This window comes from Cornus florida, unplaced genomic scaffold, assembly GCF_030987335.1.
Source record: "Cornus florida cultivar Cherokee Brave unplaced genomic scaffold, ASM3098733v1 CherokeeBrave_3.0.0_Hap2_Chr09, whole genome shotgun sequence".
Classification (NCBI taxonomy): domain Eukaryota; kingdom Viridiplantae; phylum Streptophyta; class Magnoliopsida; order Cornales; family Cornaceae; genus Cornus; species Cornus florida.
In genome coordinates, this window is record NW_026775579.1 from 24,861,268 (window position 1) to 24,883,465 (window position 22,198).

Here is a 22,198-nt window from a genome sequence, read left to right on the forward strand (position 1 = left end):
AATTGAATGCTATAAAAAATAAAAAAAAATAAAAATAAAAAGAAAGAAAAGTTGCTGTATTAAGGCGAGGGCCAAGAGTTTTACATTTATAAAAGCCACTACTGCCTTTCACTATAAATATAGCTAGGGGGAGTAGGGATCGTCCCAAGGGATTGTGAGGATCGAACAAGGTTGTGGAATCGCTATTAGGGCTAGTAGGTCGAGTGATCAAACAACTGGTTGGTTGGTTGACTAGACTAGAGAGCAACTAAATTAAACTAAATGATAACAAAAGAATGCAATTAAGAGTAAGTAAGAGAGAGAAGAGTCTTGGGGTTTAGAGATCACTACCAAGCAATGCATTTCTATACCATTGACAAGTGACTAAAGAGGGCAAATGGTGTGTTGCAATATTGGTGTGTGTGTGTGTGTTTGGTTGATTCATCAAGTAAGGATGACTAGTTAAGCATGTATTGTCTAAACATCATGTGAAAGGCATAATATATCTAAACAATAAAGGATATATTATCTAAACAACATGTGAAAGGCACAATAGATTAAAACAAGTCATTAATCCTTTCATTAAGCTCACAATCCAAATACAACACAAGGTTAGAGACATATGCTACTTGCATTCAAAAGCATGGAACATCAAACAACAAGCATAGATTGTCCTCCCATTTAACACTACACTACAACTACACTACATCTACACTACTAGCATGACAATAAACTAGGGGAGACGCATAATCCATTAAGGATTAAGTGTGAACCATCAAGAAAATCACAAGAGCATTCCATTAAGCACTATGTTTTGACAATCTCTAAATCTATAGCATCAATACACATAGACATGCATTAATAACACAAAATCTAGAGACAAGCACATGAACATCTATTCTAACATACATAGACATATGGATAGAATGAAATGATCAATTGAAAGAATTTAACTACATAAATCATTGAACAATCAAGATCTATATATATCAAAGTGTCAAAACTTTAATCCCTCAATAATACACAAGATTAAGATATAGAAAGCATGCTTGGGGCTAACTCTAGCCCCAAGAGGATGTCTAGCCACTCATGGTGATGTTGCTTCAACCCTCAAGGGCTAATTCCATGGAAGAAATATGCTCCTTGTTGATGAAGAGTCTCTAATGGTGTCTCTAGCCTCCTCCTCCTCTAAGCTTGCTCTCTAAGAGATGATATGAAAAATGATATTAGCCTCCTCCTCCTCTAAGCTTGCCTCCTTTTAGAATAATCCCTAAAATTGTATATTATTCCTTGTATCCCCCTCAAAAAGTGCATCATATTCCTTTTATAGGTAGGTCAAGTGACATACAAAATGAGCTGGGGTCGTACAAAGAATATTCTCTAATGATTGGATAGAGGACGGATTGAACAAGCTAGCTTTTAACTTTTTCGGACTGGAGGAAGTTCGATCGATCGAACCTTAGACTTGGATCGATCGAATTAGCTGAGACCCATCGAACTTAGGCTGAATCGATCCAACTGGTTGAGCTTTTTAGGAAAAGACAAATCCGAGATATTTTGGGAGATATTTTTGGGAAAAGGACAAAAGTGGTTAGTGGGTGGTACAGCTGTGGATAAGATCAATCATTTGAATAAGGACAAAAGTGTTCGATTGATCGAAGGGTGGTGTTGGATCAATCGAACTTTGGACTTTATGTTTTGGGTTAAGGTTTGGATCTATCTTGAAGTGCTGAGATCGATCAGTGTTCAATCGATCAAACCTTGGACTTTATGCTTTGGGTCAAGGTTTAGATCTATCTTGAAGTGCTGAGATCGATCTGTGTTCGATCGATCAAACCTTGAAGTTGGATCAATTGAACTTTGCTGCTTCCCACTTATGTGTTCATTGGCTTCTTTCTTTGTCCACTTTGCTTCTTTCTTTGTTTAATCCCAGAATTGCTTCAATTAAGCTTTTATTTGGCTGAGTTAGCTTATTTTCAGGATAAATGCCTGAAAATGGAAATAATACAAAATTAATCTAAAACGGTAAAGTAAGATAGATAAAGGTACTAGAATGCCTAAGCTAAAGGGGTTTAAATACGCACTTTTCAGTGCTCATCACACCCCCAAACTTAAATATTGCTAGTCCCTAGCAATGAACTAGAAAGTAAAGGAATGAAATGAACAACTGTACAAGTATGAATCTAGAAAACAATTAATGGATAAAGCCACTTTCGTAGGGAACACGATTGCACTTAGTATATGCAACAAGCCTTTTAAGCCCCTAGGTTACCCCTAGTGGACGAGTGAAGTCTCGTGAGGGTTTCCAGAAATGGTACCCATAAACATTAAGCTCATTCTTTCTAAAAAGGCACCAATATTACAAGCAAGCATTGGGAGAAAACTACCTCAAGTATGCAATTTTTCAACCCTTTCCAAGCAATCTCCCAAAATCTCAACATTAGGCAAGCAAATATGGTCCTCCACACATCAAGAAAATGATCATGCAAATCAAAACAACTCTAGAATCCTTTTGAGTGGACCGGCATCAAATGTGTTGCTATCTAAGCTAACTAAAGAATTAATCACATCCTTACCCTCAAACTAGCACACAAATCTAATACCGATCATTAAGACAAAAAGTGGACCTTTTATTAAAGCTTTATTGTTCTAGGTGCGCTTATTCTTTTCGCTCATTTTTTTTTTTTTATAGGATCAAAGATGGAAGCATGGTGCAATGTGTTGATATATTAAGCTTTCTAGTGATTCATAAGGTCGAGCGTTAGGTCAATGAATCCCAAAGTGAATCTCAAAATAATCACAAAATCAAGATGATGTGAACCACAAGTGCAAGTAAGATATCAATCTTTTGAAAAATTTACTCATAAATGGCATCCACAAGGCATACAAGGAGTATTGGTCTCTCAAGTCAAGCAATTTTTAAATTTTAAGCAATATAGTCCTCAAAAGATCAAAATCATCACTAGATATGGACCAATCATAGAAAAATCCCTTAAATACACAAGTCATGCTCAAAATTTTGAATTTAAAACTAACACTATAAAGCACCATTCCCCCAAAACTTAAATGGCACAATGTCCTCAATGTGCAAGAGAACAAAGGAAAGAGTATACCAGTGTAACTAAGCAAGAATGATCGGGACTGAAGTATCTGAAGTGGGTGGCATGATCCCCCCAAACTTGGGATTAATTATGGTCCTGAAAATTGGCACTTGGATAAACTCATCAGATAAAAAAATGGGATAATCAGTGCGCAGTGGACATGCAAGTGTAAATGGGATAATGAAATAAAATAGGGAGAGAGATATAAGGGTGGTTCTAAAAATTGGGTTGCACTCTCTCACTGAAATCACTGTGACGCACCTGATGGAGTCAAACATACAGATATGAGAATATAATATATGACATCCATAGCAAAAATAGATATATAAAACAGATAAAGTGCAGGTACAACAGAAATATCAAAGCTGACAGACCGGCTGCAAAAATAATAGTACTGCACAGTGACAAAAATATAGATCAAAGATCAGAGAGGGATCAAAAGATAGAAGGAATTGGGAACTTAGGATGATAAGGTAGGACGGGCAGGTCGGGCTCTGCGGATATCTCTGGATTGATTTCGGAACATAGTCGCGACATCCATACGGAAGGTAGCAAAATCAGCTCTGTGGGCTGTAAGATCAGCTCGTATGGCAACAACAGCATCTTCAAGAGTCTACAGGCGTACTCCAAAGCCGAGGCTCAAATCTGGAGCCTTAAGTATAGATGAATTAGAAGAAAACTCCTAAGTCCTGCTCCTGGTCGTGAATGGGTGACCCAGCTGGAGAGTACTGCTCTGTATTGTCTGCAGGGTGCTCTAAATCAATATCTATATGCTCGGTAGCTGGATCGAATGGTGCATCATTTGCTGCGGGATCTGCTACTGCTACCTGAGTTGCTGCTGCCTTTGCCTCCTCAGCCTCTAGCTCCTCTGCAACCACTACGGCGTGGTCCTGCAGTCTAGTAATAATGGCATTGTAGCTCTTGTTCCAGTCCTTCTTCAAGAAGTGATAGGAACCTCTCTTGGGGTGCTCCCGAGGATGAATAGGGTAGTGCTGGTCGATAAGAATCTGGGTGATGAAGTTGCTGAATGGGAGAGACTTAGCCCGTCCGGGCGTCTCCTTGCTAATATACTCATTAAATAGCTTTCTCATCACGCTCTAGATGAGCGCGGGAATGGACACCCAGTGCCTGGTGTAGAAGGCGTAGAGGGCTGTCAAATAATCTCCCCTCCTCTGAATCTTGTGCCCTGCCATGTAGATGTTCCGGAAAAGCACAGAATCAATGAACCACAGGTCATCTGGAAGGAATGTGCGGGTGGTGAAGGTCTTGCCACCGGCATGGTGACCTATAACAAATACCGCCATGTCGGCATAAGAAGGCCTATATAGCCTCGGATATGTCTCCTGAAGCTCTAGAGGACAGTGGAGTGGGTAGTGGCAAGAACGGGCCAGTGAGTCCACTGTGATAGTAATCTGATAGCCATCTATAGTAGTGACCAGCTCAGCTGTGGTACGCGGGGATGGTCGGAGGTTCTGGAAGAACAACCGTACCAGCCACGGGTAAACTGGCTCTGTGACTGGGGCAAGAATAGCTGCAAGGCCCCTCTGAATGATATCGTGGTAAGCTGATCAGGTCAGCACCAATCTGGAGAAAAAGGTTGTGTTGAACATTGACTCATGGTCGACTGCCATATGCGTATATCTAGGCGCAGGCCTATCATACTCCTGAGCTAGTTGAGCTAGTGGAGATGGTGATGGAGTAAATGCAGGATGGGCCACAGAGGTGGATGGAATATGATCATCCTCAGCCTCATGAGCAGGTGACTGAGGTGGTGTAGGCTGTGCTGGCTCATCCTGTGCATGAGAGGGCTTTGCTGGCTTCTCTATCCGTGGTCTGATATGTCGCTAAGGCCCGTGTTGCCTCTTGGCAAATAGTTTTTTGCTTAGTCATAGCCTGAAAAATAATTTAAAAACTTTTAAGGGGAGTTAGTACTAGAATTTAGAATTGAAAGCATAAAATAGAAACATGCATGTCAAATAAGATAGACAAATCATATATGACATGAATCTATGTAAGTGACAAGATATGAAACATGCTAAACAATATAAGTATGAAATGCATCCAATGTGGAATATCACAGGCATTGGGCATATACGAGATAGCATGAACAAAATATATGAAGAATGAAGTGTGTGTGTGAGATCTGTGAAATTCGATCGATCAGAAAAAGAAGTGAGATCGATCACAAAAGTTGGATTAATCGAAAATAAGTGAGATCGATCACAAAAGTTGGATCGATCAAAAATAAGTGAGATCGATCTCATAACTTCGATCGATCTGAGACACAAGTTTGATCAATCGAACTGTACTCTGTGAAAAATGAGAAGTCACAGATCTGTGACCTTGGAAGCACGGGGCCCACACGATCATGTTTGTGGGCCCATCAACACAACACATCATCAAATCCCATCGCTGTAGAAGGCCCATACTCCCAAAATAGATCAAACACATATATATACATACGAAGCATGTACAAATATATATAAACATGTAAACTCAGTGTTTCGAAGCTTAAAAAATGGAGATTCAATCATGTATAAAGCATGAATGTAACATATAAAGCATGTAATCATCATATCGAAGCTTAAATCATAGGTGAGATCTCGGATTTTACCTCAAAATGATGAGAGAAGTGGAGAAGGTACGAAGGAAGTGAAATTCGAGATGAGGGAGAGAGAGTAGCTTGGATCTTGCCGGAGATAGAAGAGATGAGTATGCACAATGACGGTGACGAGAGAAGCAAGGGTTTTGAGGGTTGGATCGATCTAAATGATCGATCTTGGGACCCTCCAGGTCTATTTTAAAAACATTCCTGATAGAGTTCGATCGATCGAACTGAGACTTCAGATCGATCGAACTTTGATGAACTCTACTCAAAATATTTTTAGATTTTTGATTTTTTTTTTTTTTTTTTGAAAAATGAAAAACTAAAATTAAAAATTAAAATTAAAATTAAAAATTGTAAACTAAAATAAAATAAAATAAAATATTTTTGGATTTGTTTGTTTTGTTTGTTTCTTTTTTTTTTTTTTTTAATTGAATAAACAATAGTAATTATGAACTAAATAAACTAAAATATTTTTGTATTTTTGAAAACTTTTTGAAAAATAAAATAAAATAAAAAATATATATTTTTTGATTTTTGAAATTTGAAAAGTTAAAATAAAGTCAAAATAATGGAATGAAGAACTGAGATCGATCAGAACAAGAGTTTGATCGATCAGACAAAGAGCAAAAATATGCAGGTTTTTGGCTCAGAAAATTGGCTAAGTGTTGGAACTTGAAGATCGATCGAACTTTGAAGTTGGATTGATTGAAGAATTTCAGATCGATCTTGAAATGTTTTCTATCGATCAGACAGAGAGCAGAAATATGCAGGCTCAAAAATTTTATAAGTGTTGATGCATGAGATGGATCAAACTTTGAAGTTGGATCGATCGAAGATCTCCTAATCAATCTAAGAATAAGTTCAAATGATGGGACAGAGAGGTGATTTAGATGCAGGTGGATACAGGTCAAATTTTTTTTCTAAGTGTTGGATGCAGGTGGAAGTTCGATCGATCGAACTCTCAACTGAAATCAATTGAACTTATGTAAACTTCTCGATCACAACATAAAATTCATGCAATCCTAATCACAGTTCCTATCAATGCATATGAACCAAAAACAAGTATCTAGACTTCGCAAGAAATGAAAATTAAGATAGAAATGGGGGAGGAATAGGGTTTTAACACCTTACAAAATGTTTTTGCTAGTCTTTAACGTCTCTAGCAAGACATTGGGCTCTTTTAGCTAGGATCAAAGATCTTATAATGCATCCCCTCCTTGTTGGGGTAATAGATGCTTTGAACTCTACCCAACAAATGGTTCTTTGAAGAACTTGTTGGATTAAGCTCAAAAGAAACTTTTGATCCTTTGTCTATGCAATCACAACCTTTGGGCTTCCATGCCCTTTCAAAGCAAGAATTTGAAACAAGACTTTTAGAATGCAAAGTTGAAGATGATCCTTTTGAAGATTTGGTCTTACACAAAAGCTCATTTCCTTGACATTGAAGATCATGACATTTATCTACAACATTAACCTCTCCTTCATATTTGTCAAATGAATTGGGTGTGGGATTGAAGATATTCAGCTTCACCTTCATGTGGCCAAATGACATCTTCATTATCCCCGTCCTACAATTGATGTTGGCATTAGTAGTTGCCAAGAAAGGATGGCCAAGGATAATGGGAATTTGGCTTTTAGGATTGGGGACCGGTTCCATGTCTATGACAACGAAATCAACCGGGAAGAAGAATTTATCAATTTTAATCAAAACATCCTCAATTATACCCCTAGGCTTCTTAATGGATCGGTCGGCAAGTTGCAAAACTACCGATGTTGGTTTTAATTCACCTAGGCCCAATTTGGCATAAACCGAGTATGGAAGAAGGTTAACACTTGCTCCTAAGTCAAGAAGTGCTCGGTTAATGATATGATCACCAATAATGCATGAAGTAGTAGGTGAACCGGGCTCCTTAAACTTTGGCAAAGTGTTATGTTGCAAAATTGAGCTTACTTGCTCGGTCAAAACCACTTTTATTGGTGCTTGGCTCTTGTTCTTCCGCTTTTGGGTGCACAAGTCTTTCAAGAATTTGGCATAAGCCGGAATTTGCTTGATTGCATCCAAAAGTGGAAGATTAACTTTTACTTGCCTAAACATTTCCATAATTTCACTGGTTTTTGCCTATTGCTTGTCTTTTGAAATGGATCATTTTAAGGCATCCGGAAATGGAACTTTTGGTTCAAACACTTTTTCAGAATTTTCTTTTGAACTCTCTTCAACACAAGAAGTTTTCAAATCACTTTGTTTCAAATCATTTTTCAGCAAAACTTTTTCAACATCATTTTTCAAAACTTCTTTTTCAAAGACATTTTTCAAGACTTTCTCATTCACAAGATCATGCATATGCAATGAATGAGGAATGGGATGTGAAACGGGACGGGTGACAACTTGAGGTTACACCGGTTTACTCTTTTTATTGGACACTTCAACTTGATTGTCCACAATCCTACCACTTCGCAAGGTAGTCACCACATTAATATGTTCAATGGTATGCCCTTCCGATGAGGAATGGGTTTCCACAACACATTGTTGCTTAGGTGGGGCATTAAATGGCATCTTTCCCTTCTCTCTTGTAATAAGAGTGCTTGCTATTTGCCCTACTTGGGTTTCTAGCTTCGCAATAGATTGAGAGTGAGAATGAAGCAATTATGTGTTAGCCTCTAAAGTGCCCAAAGCGTTCAAAACTTTTTTTTTCAAAGGCGGGACTTCAAGTATTTCCTTGGGAATAAGATTGGTTGGGAAAATGAGAATTAGCAAATTGATTTCCTTGTGATTGATAAGGTCTATAACCTTGGGATCCTTGGTTTTGAAGTGGAGGTGGAATGTACTTCCTTTGAAAACCACCTTGGGAAGGGTTTGAGCCCTCTCCTTGGTTTTTCCAAGAGAAATTTGGATGATTACTCCAACTTGGATTATAGCGAGTACCATAAGGATTGTTCCCTTGGTTCACAAAAGCTGCATTGACTTATTCATTAGGTTCATTTTGCACTTGTCCATGAGGAGAATGAGAAGTAGAATGAAGAACGCTAGAACAAGTCATACATGTTTCATTTGATGCACGATGAGAATGGTTAGGGAAGGAAGATACTTGGTTCGCCGAGTTTTGGTTAATAAAAAATTGATCAAACCTTTGAGATAAAGATTTCATTTCGACGGCTATTTCATTTGAATGGTTGACTTGATGCAAGCCAACACTCTTCTTACCTTGTGAATTTCTACCATTCTTGGATGATAATGTTCTATGCAAAGAATTTTCATTAATGCTCTCATAAAGACGCCACACGTCATCCTCATGCCTATCAATGTATGAGCCACCCATGGAAGCATCAACCATACCCTTATAATTGTCTGATAAGCTCTTATAGAAATATTGAACTAATTGCCATTTGGGCATGTCATGATGTGGACACTTCCTAAGCAACTCATTGAAGCATTCCCATGCCTCATGAAACGTTTCTCCATCCCCATGTGAAAATTCTCGAATTGAGGTTCTCATGGCATTGGTTTTTTAAACCGGATAGTACTTCTTCAAGAACTCTTGTTGTATTTCTGCCCAAGAAGTGATTGAAAAAGGCCTAAGATTGTTAAACCAATACTTTGCCTTGTCTTTTAAGGTGAATGGAAAAAGTTTGAGTCTTAAAACCTCTTCCGGTATGTCTGTATATTTTACGGTGGAACATACTTTAAGAAACTCATCCAAATGCTTGTAAAGTTCTTCACTTGGAAGTCCATGATAGTTAGGAAGCATTTGAATGGTTTGTGGCTTAATTTCATAATGTTGTGCTCTAAATGGAGGCAATTGGATGCACGTAGGTGCATTATACTCATTAGGCACATAATGGTCTTTTGAAGCAAGAGGTGGATTAGTTACTTAAGGTGCAACATGAACACCTTGGTTTTGAATTCCTTGATTGATGAAGGGAGGTTGTGGAACATACATTGGCCTTGGTATTCCATATGGAGCTTGGCCTTGTTGTCATGGTGGTTGGTGAATGTATAGCCTAGGCATGCCTAATGGTACTTGTATGTTCTCATTGTGCACATGAGGATGAAGAATACCTTGTTGGTCTATGTGACCAAGGTCCTCTACATTCTCTTCATTATGGCCTTCCATTGATAGATTGGTTCTATTTGAACTTCCTCTTCCCCTAGGATTTCTAACGATGGATTCAAGATGCAAATCAAGAGGGATAAGAGTTGGTCTCAATGAACAACGTCCATGCATGCATAATGCAAAACACAACAAGCACAGAGAATGACAAACACTATACCTTCACAACAATGCAATTAGACTTCTTCCACAAACACTTAATTCATACTCCCATGCTTTAACAATAATGATGCAAAGAACAATTAATAGCAAGCCTCCACGCGGGCCGACGATTTAACTAACGGATTGAGTAAAGAAAGTCTCACAAAGGTCCTTTAGCACTTCAACTCCAAATTTAAAGCTTAGCTTAGCAATTTTTTTAAATTTTTAGCTTTTTACTTTCTTTACTTTGCTTGAATGGTCCTTTGCTTGCTTCCTCTCCAACAATACACCTAGTTAAATAAGAATAACACAATAAGTAACCAAAGAGAAAAATAAAAGTAAAGTAAAGACATAACTAAAAGAGTACTAATCCTAATTAATTCCACAATTCCAACATTGCCAAATCAAATCAATCAATCCTCGGCAACGGCGCCAAAAACTGACCGGTGTTCTCGTCGTCCTACACCGTCAAGCTTGAAGAGTGTGCATTAAGGCGAGGGCCAAGAGTTTTACATTTATAAAAGCCACTACTACCTTTCACTATAAATATAGCTAGGGCGAGTAGGGATCGTCCCAAGGGATTGTGAGGATCGAACAAGGATGTGGAATCGCTATTAGGGCGGTCAAGTGAACAAACAATTGGTTGGTTGGTTGATTAGACTAGAGAGTAACTAAATTAAACTAAATGATAACAAAAGAATGCAATTAAGAGTAAGTAAGAGAGAGAAGAGTCTTGCGGTTTAGAGATCACCACCAAGCAATGCATTTCTATACCATTGACAAGTGACTAATGAGGGCAAATGGTGTGTTGCAATATTGGTGTGTGTGTGTGTTTGGTTGATTCAATAAGCAAGGATGACTAGTTAAGCATGTATTGTCTAAACATCATGTGAAAGGCACAATATATCTAAGCATTGAAGCATATATTGTCTAAACAACATGTGAAGGGCATAATAGATCAAAACAAGTCATTAATCCTTTCATTAAGCTCACAATCCAAATACAACACAAGGTTAGACACATATGCTACTTGCATTCAAAAGCATGGAATATCAAACAACAAGCATGGATTGTCCTCCCATTTAACACTACACTACATCTACATTACTAGCATGAAAATAAATTAGGGGAGAGGCACAATCCATCAAGGATTAAGTATGAACCATCAAGAAAATCACAAGAGCATTCCATTAAGCACTATGTTTTGACAATCTCTAAATCTATAGCATCAATACACATAGACATGCATCAATAACACAAAATCTAGAGACAAGCATATGAACATCTATTCTAACATACATAGACATATGGATAGAATGAAATGATCAATTGAAAGCATTTAACCACATAAATCATTGAACAATCAAGATCTATATATATCAAAGTGTCAAAACATTAATCCCTCAATAATACACAAGATTAAGATATAGAAAGCATGCTTAGGGTGAACTCTAGCCCCAAGAGGATGTCTAGCCACTCATGGTGATGTTGCTCTAACCATCAAGGTTTAATTCCATGGAAGAAATCTGCTCCTTGTTGATGAAGAGTCTCCAATGGTGTCTCTAGCCTACTCCTCCTCTAAGCTCGCATCCTTTTAGAATAATCTCTAGAATTGTATATTTTTCCTTGTATCCCCCTCAAAAAGTGCATTGTATTCCTTTTATAGGTAGGTCAAGTGACACACAAAATGAGCTGGGGTCGTGCAAAGAATATTCTCTAATGATTGGATAGAGGACGGATTGAACAAGCTAGCTTTTAACTTTTTCACACTGGAGGAAGTTCGATCGATCGAACCTTGGACTTGGATCGATCAAACTAGCTGAGATCCATCGAACTTAGGCTGGATCGATCCAACTGGTTGAGCTTTTTGGGAAAAGACAAATCAAAGATATTTTTAGAGATATTTTTGGGAAAAGGACAAAAGTGGTTAGTGGGTGGTGCAGTTATGGATAAGATCAATCATTTGAGAAAGGACAAAAGTGTTTGATCGATCGAAGGGTGGTGTTGGATCGATCGAACTTTGGACATTATGCTTTGGGTTAAGGTTTGGATCTATCTTGAAGTGCTGAGATCGATCAGTGTTCGATAGATCGAACCTTGGACTTTATGCTTTGGGTCAAGGTTTGGATCTATCTTGAAGTGCTGAGATCGATCAGTGTTCAATCGATCGAACCTTGAAATTGAATCGATCGAACTTTGCTGCTTCCCACCTTTGGCTTCATTTGCTTCTTTCTTTGTCCACTTTGCTCCTTTCTTTGTTTAATCCCAGAATTGCTTCAATTAAGCTTTTATTTGGCTGAGTTAGCTTATTTTCGGGATAAGTGTTTGAAAATGGAAATAATACGAAATCAATCTAAAATGGTAAAGTAAGATAGATAAAGTTACTAGAATGCCTAAGCTTGAGGGGTTTAAATACACACTTTTCAATACTCATCAGTTGCAAAAGCAATAAAAAAGTGAGGACTTCTACCAAAAGGTGAGAAGTGGGAAATAATTAGATGGAGGTTGTTTTGATTTGTAGCATAGTTGATTTGAGCTTGTAAGTCCTTAGGGGTGTTTGAACACCTAGTGCCCTAAAGCCGTCTGGTTTGGGAGTCATTGACCTAACGCTCGACCTCATGGATTGCTAGAAAGCTTAATAGATCAACACATTGCACTATACTTCCATCTTTGATCCTTAGTATTAGCAAAAAAAAAAAAAAAATCTAGTGAAAAGAATAAGCGCCCCTAGAACAATAAAGATTTAATAAAAGGTCTTTCTTTGTTTTGATGATCGGGACCTGATTTGCGTGCCAGTTTGAGGGTAAAGATGTGATCATTTCTTTAGTTGGCTAAGATAGCAACATACTTGATACCGGTCCACTCAAAAAGGATTCTAGAGTTGTTTTGATTTGCATGATCATTTTCTTGATGTGTGGTGGACCATACTTGCTTGCTTAATGTTGAGATTTTGGGAGATTGCTTGGAAATGGTTGAAAAATTGCATACTTAAGGTAGTTTTCTCCCAATGCTTGTTTGCAATATTGGTGCCTCTTTTGAGAGAATGAGCTTAATGTTTGTTGATATCATTTCTGGAAACCCTTACGAGACTTCACTCGTCCACTAGGGGTAATCTAGGGGTTTAAAAGGCTTATTGCATATGCTAAATGCAATCGTGTTCCCTACGAAAGTGGCATTATCCTTTTCTTGCTTTCTAGTTCATAGTTGTATAGTCGTTCATTTCATTCCTTACTTCGTAGTTCATTGCTAGGGACTAGCTATATTTAAGTTTGGGGGTGTGATGAGTGCTGAAAAGTGCGCAATTAAACCCGTTAAGCTTAGGTATTTTAGGACTTTTAACTATCTTATTTTCTCGTCTTAGACTAATTTCATGTTATTGCCTTTTTTAAGTGCTTATCCCAAAAAGAAGCTAATTCAGCCAAATAAGAGCATTAAAGAAGCTAACTCAAGCTGGATGGAAGAAAGGAGCAAAGTGGAAGCAAAATGAAGCAAAGTGTGAAAATCAGCATGTTTGATCGATCTCAACATTTCTTCAATCGATCAGAGCAACATCGGTCTGGATACTTCAAGATGGATCCAAGCTTTTGTCCTTATCCAAAAGATTCCACCATGTTCGATTGATCCACACCTACCACCCCACCTACCACTTTTGTCTCTTTCCCAAAATATCCCAAAACATCTCAGAGATTTGTCTTTATTCAAAAAGGCACCGCCAAGGATGATCGATCTCTGCAGCATTTGATGGATCTCACCTAAGTTTGATCGATCTCACCATAGTTCGATCGATCGAACCTCCTCAAGTCCAAAAAAAAATAAGTTCCAGCTCATTAAAATTTGTCTCATGGTGCAATCGTTGGAGGAGCCCTTGTGCACGAGTCTAGACCATTGGGTGTGACACTTGAGCTACCTATATAAAGATTTGAGCTACTTTTTCCACATATACAAAGAGATATACAAAGATATATACAAAGAGATATACTTATAAACATTCTTAGAGAGGAAGAAAAGAGAGGAGGAGAGGCTAGAGATACATTCTTGGGAGTTCTTGCATTCTTCTACGGTTTCCATCAAGAAGGAGGTCATTCCTACCATGGAGATAGCCCTTGAGGGTTGGATGACTACTTCAATGAGTGGCTAAACATCTTCTTGGGGCTAGAGTTAGCCCTAAGCATGCCTTCTAGACTCTAATGCTTTGTATTTTGAGGGGATTTGTGTTGTAATCTTGTTTTGACACTTATTTTATATATGAATCTTGTTTATTCAATGATTTGTGTGGTTTAATACTTCCAATTAATCATTTCATTATATCCATATGTCTATGTATGCTAGAATAGATGTTCATGTGTTTATCTCTAGTTTTTGTGTTATTGATGCATGTCTATGTGTGTTGATGCTATGGATCTAGAGATTGTTAAGGTATAGTAATTAATAGAATACTATTGTGGTTTATTTGATGGTTCATACTCATGTCTTGATGGATTGTGCCTCTCCCTTAGTTTATTTAGTTTAATTTTCATGCCCTTAGCTGAGTTCTAGTGTAGTTGCCTTAGTTGTTAGATAGGAGGACAATCCATACTTGTTGTTTGATGTTCCATTCTTATGAATGCAAATAGTATTATTCTCTAACCATGTGATATGTTTGGATTGTGAGCTTAAAGGAAGGATTAATGGCTTAGTTTGATGTATTGTGCTATTCACTAGGTTGCTTAGACAATATATGCTTAATTGGTTATCCATGCTTGTTGAAACAATCAATCACACACTCTCAAATTGCAACACATGTTTCCCCTCATTAATTATACATTGAATGTCTAGAATGATGTTGTTTAGTAGTGACCTCTAGACTCCAAGACCTCACTCTCTTGTTTTCTCTAAATTTCATTTAAATTGCTTATTTTACATTGAACTTGTTTTGTTTAGTTTGTAGTCTAACCAACCAAATAATTCACTTTTGATCACTCGACCTACTAACCTATATATTGTTTCCGTTGCTAGTGCACCCACAATCCCTTGGGACGATCCCTACTCAACCTAACTATATTTTTAGTTAGAGTTAGTAGTGGTATTTATAAATTTAAAACTTGGCCACACTATCTTACACAAATTTGGTTGTATATCACGATACGCACTAGATCTCTATTCCTACACTTATATTGGAGCTCATGCACAAGTTCTGGAAGAACTTGCATCACACACAGATCGCTAGAGCAGAGACCTGGCCTTTACCTTTTGGCCATTTGATTACATAGCTACTTCTAGACCAGGCGTCTCAGTTTGACCCTGAGGAGACCAAACCCTGATGCAGAGCTCGTATAGACACTACAAGAAAAATGGCTTTTAACAAGGAGCGAAAAATAGTTCTACAATGGGCATGGCCCGTTGTGGTATCCCCTGTCGTTGTTGACTCAGGGTCTTCTACGATGGTTCTAGCACGTTGTGGAAAGGAAACTTTCTACAACGACTGAAAACCGTTGTAGAAGTTTATACTACGAGAATGGGTAATGGCTGTTGTAAAAAGTGACCCGTTGTAGAAAGTGTCCTTTTCTACGACGGACGTTGCCCCTCTTAGAAAGTGACCAGTTGTAGAAGATGTCATTTTCCACAATGATTATTTCCTGCCGTAGAAAGTTAATTTTTCTACAACGGGTAAGTATACCCATTGTAGAAGGTGGAATTTTCTACGAGGGACATAGCCCGTCTTAGAAATGTAACTTTCTGCAACAATTTTTACTTGTTCTGCTAGGGACTTTGCCCATTATGAAAAGTGATATATATATATATATATATATATATATATATATATATATATATTTTGTTTCCACCTAAAACAAATATTATGCCTGTTTTTCATGAGACCTGGGCAATAACCATCACTCATCCAACATCTCATTCCACAAATTTTACACAATCAAAACTCCACCCAAAGCTATATATTTTCATACCAAACCTTGTGCAAATCAACAACATCAACATATATATTTGATGCATGCAAAAAAAAATGTCAAGCCTTATAAAAAATAAAAAAGGGTAAATCCCACTAATCACAAACAAATAAATTTCAAGAAGTCTTATATTCATTAAAGATTTCAATATACAATTCCATCATTGTTGACATATATGTATACCTACAAAAAAATGTAACCTGGCAAGTAGCAATACCCAAAAAAAATCAAAATATTAAGGCAATTGCTCACTCTTCTAGGCAACCCAATTGGCCTTGTGTTTTTCTTGTCTTGATATCTTCAATGTAGTGCCCGTCATCATATTCTAATGCCCTAAAAAGCACACACAGGTATCCCAAAAGAAGATGATAATCTTGAACCTGTAAATAAAGAAAATATAATTGGGTAGAATTAATTAATTTGTTAGAGACAACTAAGGAATGAAAGTACGTACGTAATGTGCACTTAATATCTAGCATGGTCAGACTGTAGAAGAGCAGACAAAATCACATTAATGTTAAAATATGAATTTTTATTTTTTAATCCGTTTTGCAGAACATTGCCACAAAATTATTTTTGACAACCAATGAGAAAGAAGTCTAAAAAGATAGATTGTTAAACAACTCTTTTGATCATCCACTCAGTCCAAAGCAGATTCCATGTTCACTAAACATATGCAAGTCTTTCTGAATCCGTAAGACCCAAAGAATTGTGAATGGATAGCCACTAATGCATTTGAGATTGCACTTAAAATCTCTCACAATGCAAACACCAAGTTTTTAACCTCTCAGGTAAAATCCATAAATCATCACAATCAAAACACAGTTGAGGGAAATGACAAATGAGCAATTCAACAAAAAGGAGAATGCTAATATTCTGAGAAAGAATGTGACCCAGAATGCAAATATGCTGTTTATGTGAATTATAAATATGTATGTCTATGTAAAGTTACTTTTGGTTGACATCAAAATGACTCGATGAGAACCCCAAGAGCAGCTCTTTAACAAATTCAAATGGTAGATCACAATCCCATGGCTGGAAGGTAAACAAAGGATACCCCAAAATAAATAGATGAATAAAAAATTGAAAATTAACCAACTAAGAAAGTTAAACATGAAAGGAACTGATACTAACTGAAGCATCAACAGCTTAGCCCCTCTACAAGAAAACACAAACGTATTGACCCAAACATTATAGATTACAGTCTCATATAAACTATCTATTTGCAAATTACCAATGTCCGTACATGTATATGCACACATACATGTCTGTAAGTATATATTTATCTATAATATTATCCTTGGAAAAAGGGCATCTCCATTATTTAAAAAGTACAAATTAATCCTACAATCCATCAATCCAGATATTTGTATACTCATATTCCAGGGGGTTATATAACCTAAGATCATACTCAATATTAGAATTTGATCGATTCAGTTGAAGTAGTGAAATAGTAACTATATATTTTTTGCAAAGAAAGCAAGTTCATATAGAAGCAATCAACAAATAAATATAACCCACAATCAAAATAGCTTGGTTTATGTCACTATGCAGACTAAGTATCCACATCAACAATAGCTTGGTGTAAATTGAATATATTCTAGGATCTCATTTATTTTATCTAATCTGTAAGTAGTAAAATTTTGTGTTCTTGCCTTCTAAATGGTGCATGTGTTCAGCTTAGACAGAATTTCAATTTATTAGTTGCTCAATTCGCTTAAAAATTTTCTACCAATGTGTCAATTAGCTAATTCAATGTGTCCAAACTCTGACATAACCAACTGTTAGAAATTAAACTTTATTTTATTTAGTGTTTTACATTTATGTGAGTTTTTTATTGGAGTTAGTGGGGGGCATGAGAGTTACAACTAGTAAATGGTCATGTTAGTGGGTTAGTGGGAGTTTTGCCTACTAAATGATATGTTAGTGGGGTTTTAAGTTTCATTTACATTTATGTTTTGAAGCCTATATAAACCCATGCATTGTACTCATTTTCTATCAAGTGAAATAAGAATTATTTTCCTCCATTTCTATTCTCTTCCAAATAGTATAGTGTTGTGTGTGTAACTAGGCCACTATTTCCAACAAAGTGGTATCAGAGCTAGTTTGTGAGAGAGAGAAGAAATGGCAAACAATTCGGTTCCATTTCAAATGCCTCGATTCACCAAAGATAACTATGAAAATTGGTGTATCCGTATGAAGGCAATTTTGGGAGCACAAGATGTGTGGGAAGTTGTTTCCAAAGGTTATGATGAGCCAGAAGATGAGGCAACTTTGTCTCAAGCCGAAAAAGATGTTTTACAAGCCATGAGAAAGAAGGACCAAAAGGCGGTGATGACCATCCATCAATGTTTGGATGATGGAATGCTACAAAGAGTTGCTAGTGCAGAAAATGCAAAGCAACTATGGGAGATTCTTCAAAATTCCTTCCAAGGAGTTGATAAAGTGAAGAAGGTTCGCCTCCAAACGTTACGGGGTGAATTTGAAGCATTGCATATGAAGGAATCTGAATCAATTTCAGATTATTTTTCGAGGGTCCTGGCTATTGTAAATCAACTAAGGAGATATGGCGAAACCACCATGACTGATACAAGGGTCGTTGAAAAGATCCTTCGGTCGTTGGATTCCAAATTCAACTACATTGTTGTAGCCATTGAAGAGTCAAAGGATTTGGATTCCATGACTGTTGATCAACTCATGGGTTCGTTGCAAGCTCATGAAGAAAAGGTGGTGAAGAAACAAGAAGCATTGGAGCAAGTGCTACAAACAAAGTTTTCGTTGAACGAAAGAGACGAAAAACATGGAGGAAATCAAAGGGGCCGAGGACGTGGAAATGCACGTGGCCGAGGAAGAGGAAGAGGCCGTGGAAGAGGAGAAAGAAGCGGTCAACACACAACCAACAATGAAGAAAAAATCCATGACTCACAACAAATAAGAGGTCGTGGTAGAGGAAATTACTCAAGGTCATATGGAAGGAGGTATGATAAGTCTCAAATTCAATGTTATAATTGTCAAAAGTATGGTCATTATGCTTCGGAATGTAGAAATGTTGCTAACGATGTTGAAGAAAAGGCGAATTATGTTGATGAAGAAGTGGAGCCTACTTTGTTGTTAGCATACAAATGTGAAAGGAGTGATCAAGAAGATGTGTGGTATCTTGACACCGGTGCTAGCAACCATATGTGTGGTAGCAAAGAGAAATTCGTTGATATTGATGAATCAATAAATGGCAAGGTAACATTTGGAGACTTATCACAAATTCCGGTAAGAGGGAAAGGTAAAATATTGATTCGTTTGAGAAATGGGCATCATCAATTTATCTCTAATGTTTATTATGTGCCTAATATGAAGAACAATATTTTGAGTTTGGGACAACTCTTAGAAAAAGGCTACAATATATCCATGAAGGATTGTAGTCTTTCGATAAGAGACCCATTGGGTAATTTGATTGCCAAGGTTCCAATGACAAAGAACCGGATGTTTTTGCTAAATATTCAAGCCGACGAGGCTAAATGTTTGAAGGCTTGTGTTAATGATTTAACTTGGCTTTGGCACTTGAGATTTGGGCACTTGAATTTTGGAGGATTAGAGTTGTTGGCCAAAAAGAAGATGGTGAAGGGATTGCCTTTCATTAGCAATCCAAATCAATTATGTGAAGGATGTCTCGTTGGAAAGCAATCAAGGAAAAGTTTTCCTAAAGAAGCTACCACAAGAGCTACGGCGCCACTACAACTTATCCATTCGGATGTTTGTGGTCCAATTTCTCCATCATCATTTGGTAAGAATAATTATTTTTTATTATTCATTGATGATTTTAGCCGAAAAACATGGGTGTATTTTCTTAAACAAAAATCGGAGGTGTGTGAAATTTTTAAAAAATTTAGAGCACTTGTTGAAAAACAAAGTGGCTATGATGTAAAGGCTCTTCGATCCGATAGAGGTGGTGAATTCACATCAAATAATTTCAAAAAATTTTGTGAAGAAAATGGAATTCACCATCCTTTAACGGTTCCGAGATCGCCCCAACAAAATGGAATTGCAGAAAGGAAGAACAGAACCATTCTCAATATGGCTCGAAGCATGTTGAAAAGTAAGGAAATGCCTAAAGAATTTTGGGCTGAAGCGGTTGATTGTGCGGTGTACTTGTCCAATCGGTGTCCTACTAGAAGTGTGCAAAACAAAACACCACAAGAAACATGGAGCGGAAGAAAGCCAAGTGTCTCTCATTTGCGGGTTTTTGGGAGCATTGCCCATGTGCACGTGCCGGATGAAAGGAGGACCAAGTTAGACAACAAAAGTGAAAAAATGGTGTTCATTGGCTATGATGCAAATTCCAAAGGCTACAAGTTGTACAATCCAAGTAATGGGAAGATTGTCATTAGTAGAGATGTTGAATTCGAAGAGGGAGCCACATGGGATTGGAACACTCCAAATGAAGGATGGAATTTTCATTCACCAAGAAGGCTATGCTAAGAAAATTCTTAAGAATTTCAAGATGGAAGATTGTAAATTGGTGAACACGCCCATGGAAGTTGGAATTAAATTGTCAAGAGATGAAGATGGAGAGACGGTGGATCCAACATTTTTCAAAAGTCTTGTTGGAAGCTTGAGATACTTAACATGCACAAGGCCGGACATATTATTTGCGGTTGGGCTTGTTAGTCGGTTTATGGAAAGACCCACCATAACTCATTTCAAGGCGGCTAAGAGGATTCTTCGTTACATCAAAGGTACCCTTGATTTTGGGTTATTCTATTCATTTTCTAATGATTTCAAGCTTGTGGGTTATTGTGATAGTGATTGGGCCGGAGATTTGGATGATAGAAAAAGTACTTCGGGCTATTGTTTTTTCATGGGAAATACTGCTTTTACATGGTGTTCAAAGAAGCAACCCATTGTCACCCTCTCAACTTGTGAAGCAGAATATGTTGCAGCCACTTCATGTGTCTGTCAAGTAATTTGGTTGAGGAATTTGTTGAAGGAATTACACATGCTACAAGAAGAGTCAACGGAGATTTTTGTGGACAACAAATCAGCAATTGCTTTGGCCAAGAATCCGGTGTTTCATGAACGAAGCAAGCATATTGATACAAGATTTCATTTCATTAGAGAATGTATAACTAAGAAGGAGGTGGAGCTCAAGTTCATCAAGTCACAAGATCAAGTTGCGGATATTTTCACCAAGCCCCTCAAGTTTGCAGATTTTCACAAGTTTAGGAGTTTGCTTGGAGTTGAAAAAAAATCAAGTTTAAGAGGGGGTGTTAGAAATTAAACTTTATTTTATTTAGTGTTTTACATTTATGTGAGTTTTTTATTGGAGTTAGTGGGGGGCATGAGAGTTACAACTAGTAAATGGTCATGTTAGTGGGTTAGTGGGAGTTTTGCCTACTAAATGATATGTTAGTGGGGTTTTAAGTTTCATTTACATTTATGTTTTGAAGCCTATATAAACCCATGCATTGTACTCATTTTCTATCAAGTGAAATAAGAATTATTTTCCTCCATTTCTATTCTCTTCCAAATAGTATAGTGTTGTGTGTGTAACTAGGCCACTATTTCCAACACCAACATGTTCTTGTAATTCTTTCAAATATCTAAAAAGAAAATTTCCAGATTGTTCAAGTACATTTATACAGTTTCTTTGAAGATGGTTGAAATGACAATAACGAGCTACATCAACAGGCATCACACGAACATCTCCTATCTATCATTTATCTTCAACAATCAGCCAGACTATAATAACAAAGTAGAGGCAAAATATCCATATCTATTAGAATGTGATATTGGAATCAAAATAAAATGTGATATTCCATATCAAAACCAATTGTGATATTACATGCACTTCTGACTTTTATGAGATGTTACAGAAAAATTCTTTGAATGTTATACAATTACATGAGCACAAATTAGCTTTTTTACAATTTAATGATTAGAATCTTATGTGTAAAGTTTAAATTTTTTAGTTTTCATCTTTTATTAATAGCAGCCACATTTGTAAGCACTTGAGCCTCAAGAACAAGAGGAAAACCCCACACTGTCAATTCCTAAGAGCCTCTTCCAACGACCTTGAATTTTAATGGCACCACAATGATTTACATAGCATTTCAATGCAATCATCATCATTTAAATGGTGTCATTTAGACCAAGAAGAACTTCCATTGAATTTCTTCAAACGTGGTTAATTAAAAATCCTTACTTTGACAGAATTCAATATATTGAAATAATTTTTGAGATGCTACCATTTTCAAAATGACTCCATTATGATAAGGAATTTTTCACGAAAAAGCTATGTAAATAGCTAACTGGCGTATTCAAATT

The 22,198-nt window shown here is 37.0% G+C and overlaps 1 protein-coding gene and 1 pseudogene across 1 annotated transcript; both read left to right on the top strand.

Annotated features, from left to right (window-relative positions):
- The first annotated feature begins 9,078 nt into the window (after nt 1–9,078).
- LOC132275677 (small nucleolar RNA R71) lies at nt 9,079–9,177 on the top strand (annotated as a pseudogene).
- Nucleotides 9,178–20,405: 11,228 nt separating this feature from the next.
- LOC132272417 (secreted RxLR effector protein 161-like) lies at nt 20,406–21,760 on the top strand. The gene is made up of 2 exons (XM_059773573.1): nt 20,406–21,073; nt 21,748–21,760. Exons 1-2 carry the CDS (start codon nt 20,406–20,408, stop codon nt 21,758–21,760), a joined length of 681 nt encoding a protein of 226 aa, XP_059629556.1.
- The last annotated feature ends 438 nt before the right edge of the window (nt 21,761–22,198 follow it).

Bases quoted from the DNA above. Each gene is read 5' to 3' on its own strand.
- LOC132272417 (XM_059773573.1), top strand. From the start codon at position 20,406: ATGGAAGTTGGAATTAAATTGTCAAGAGATGAAGATGGAGAGACGGTG.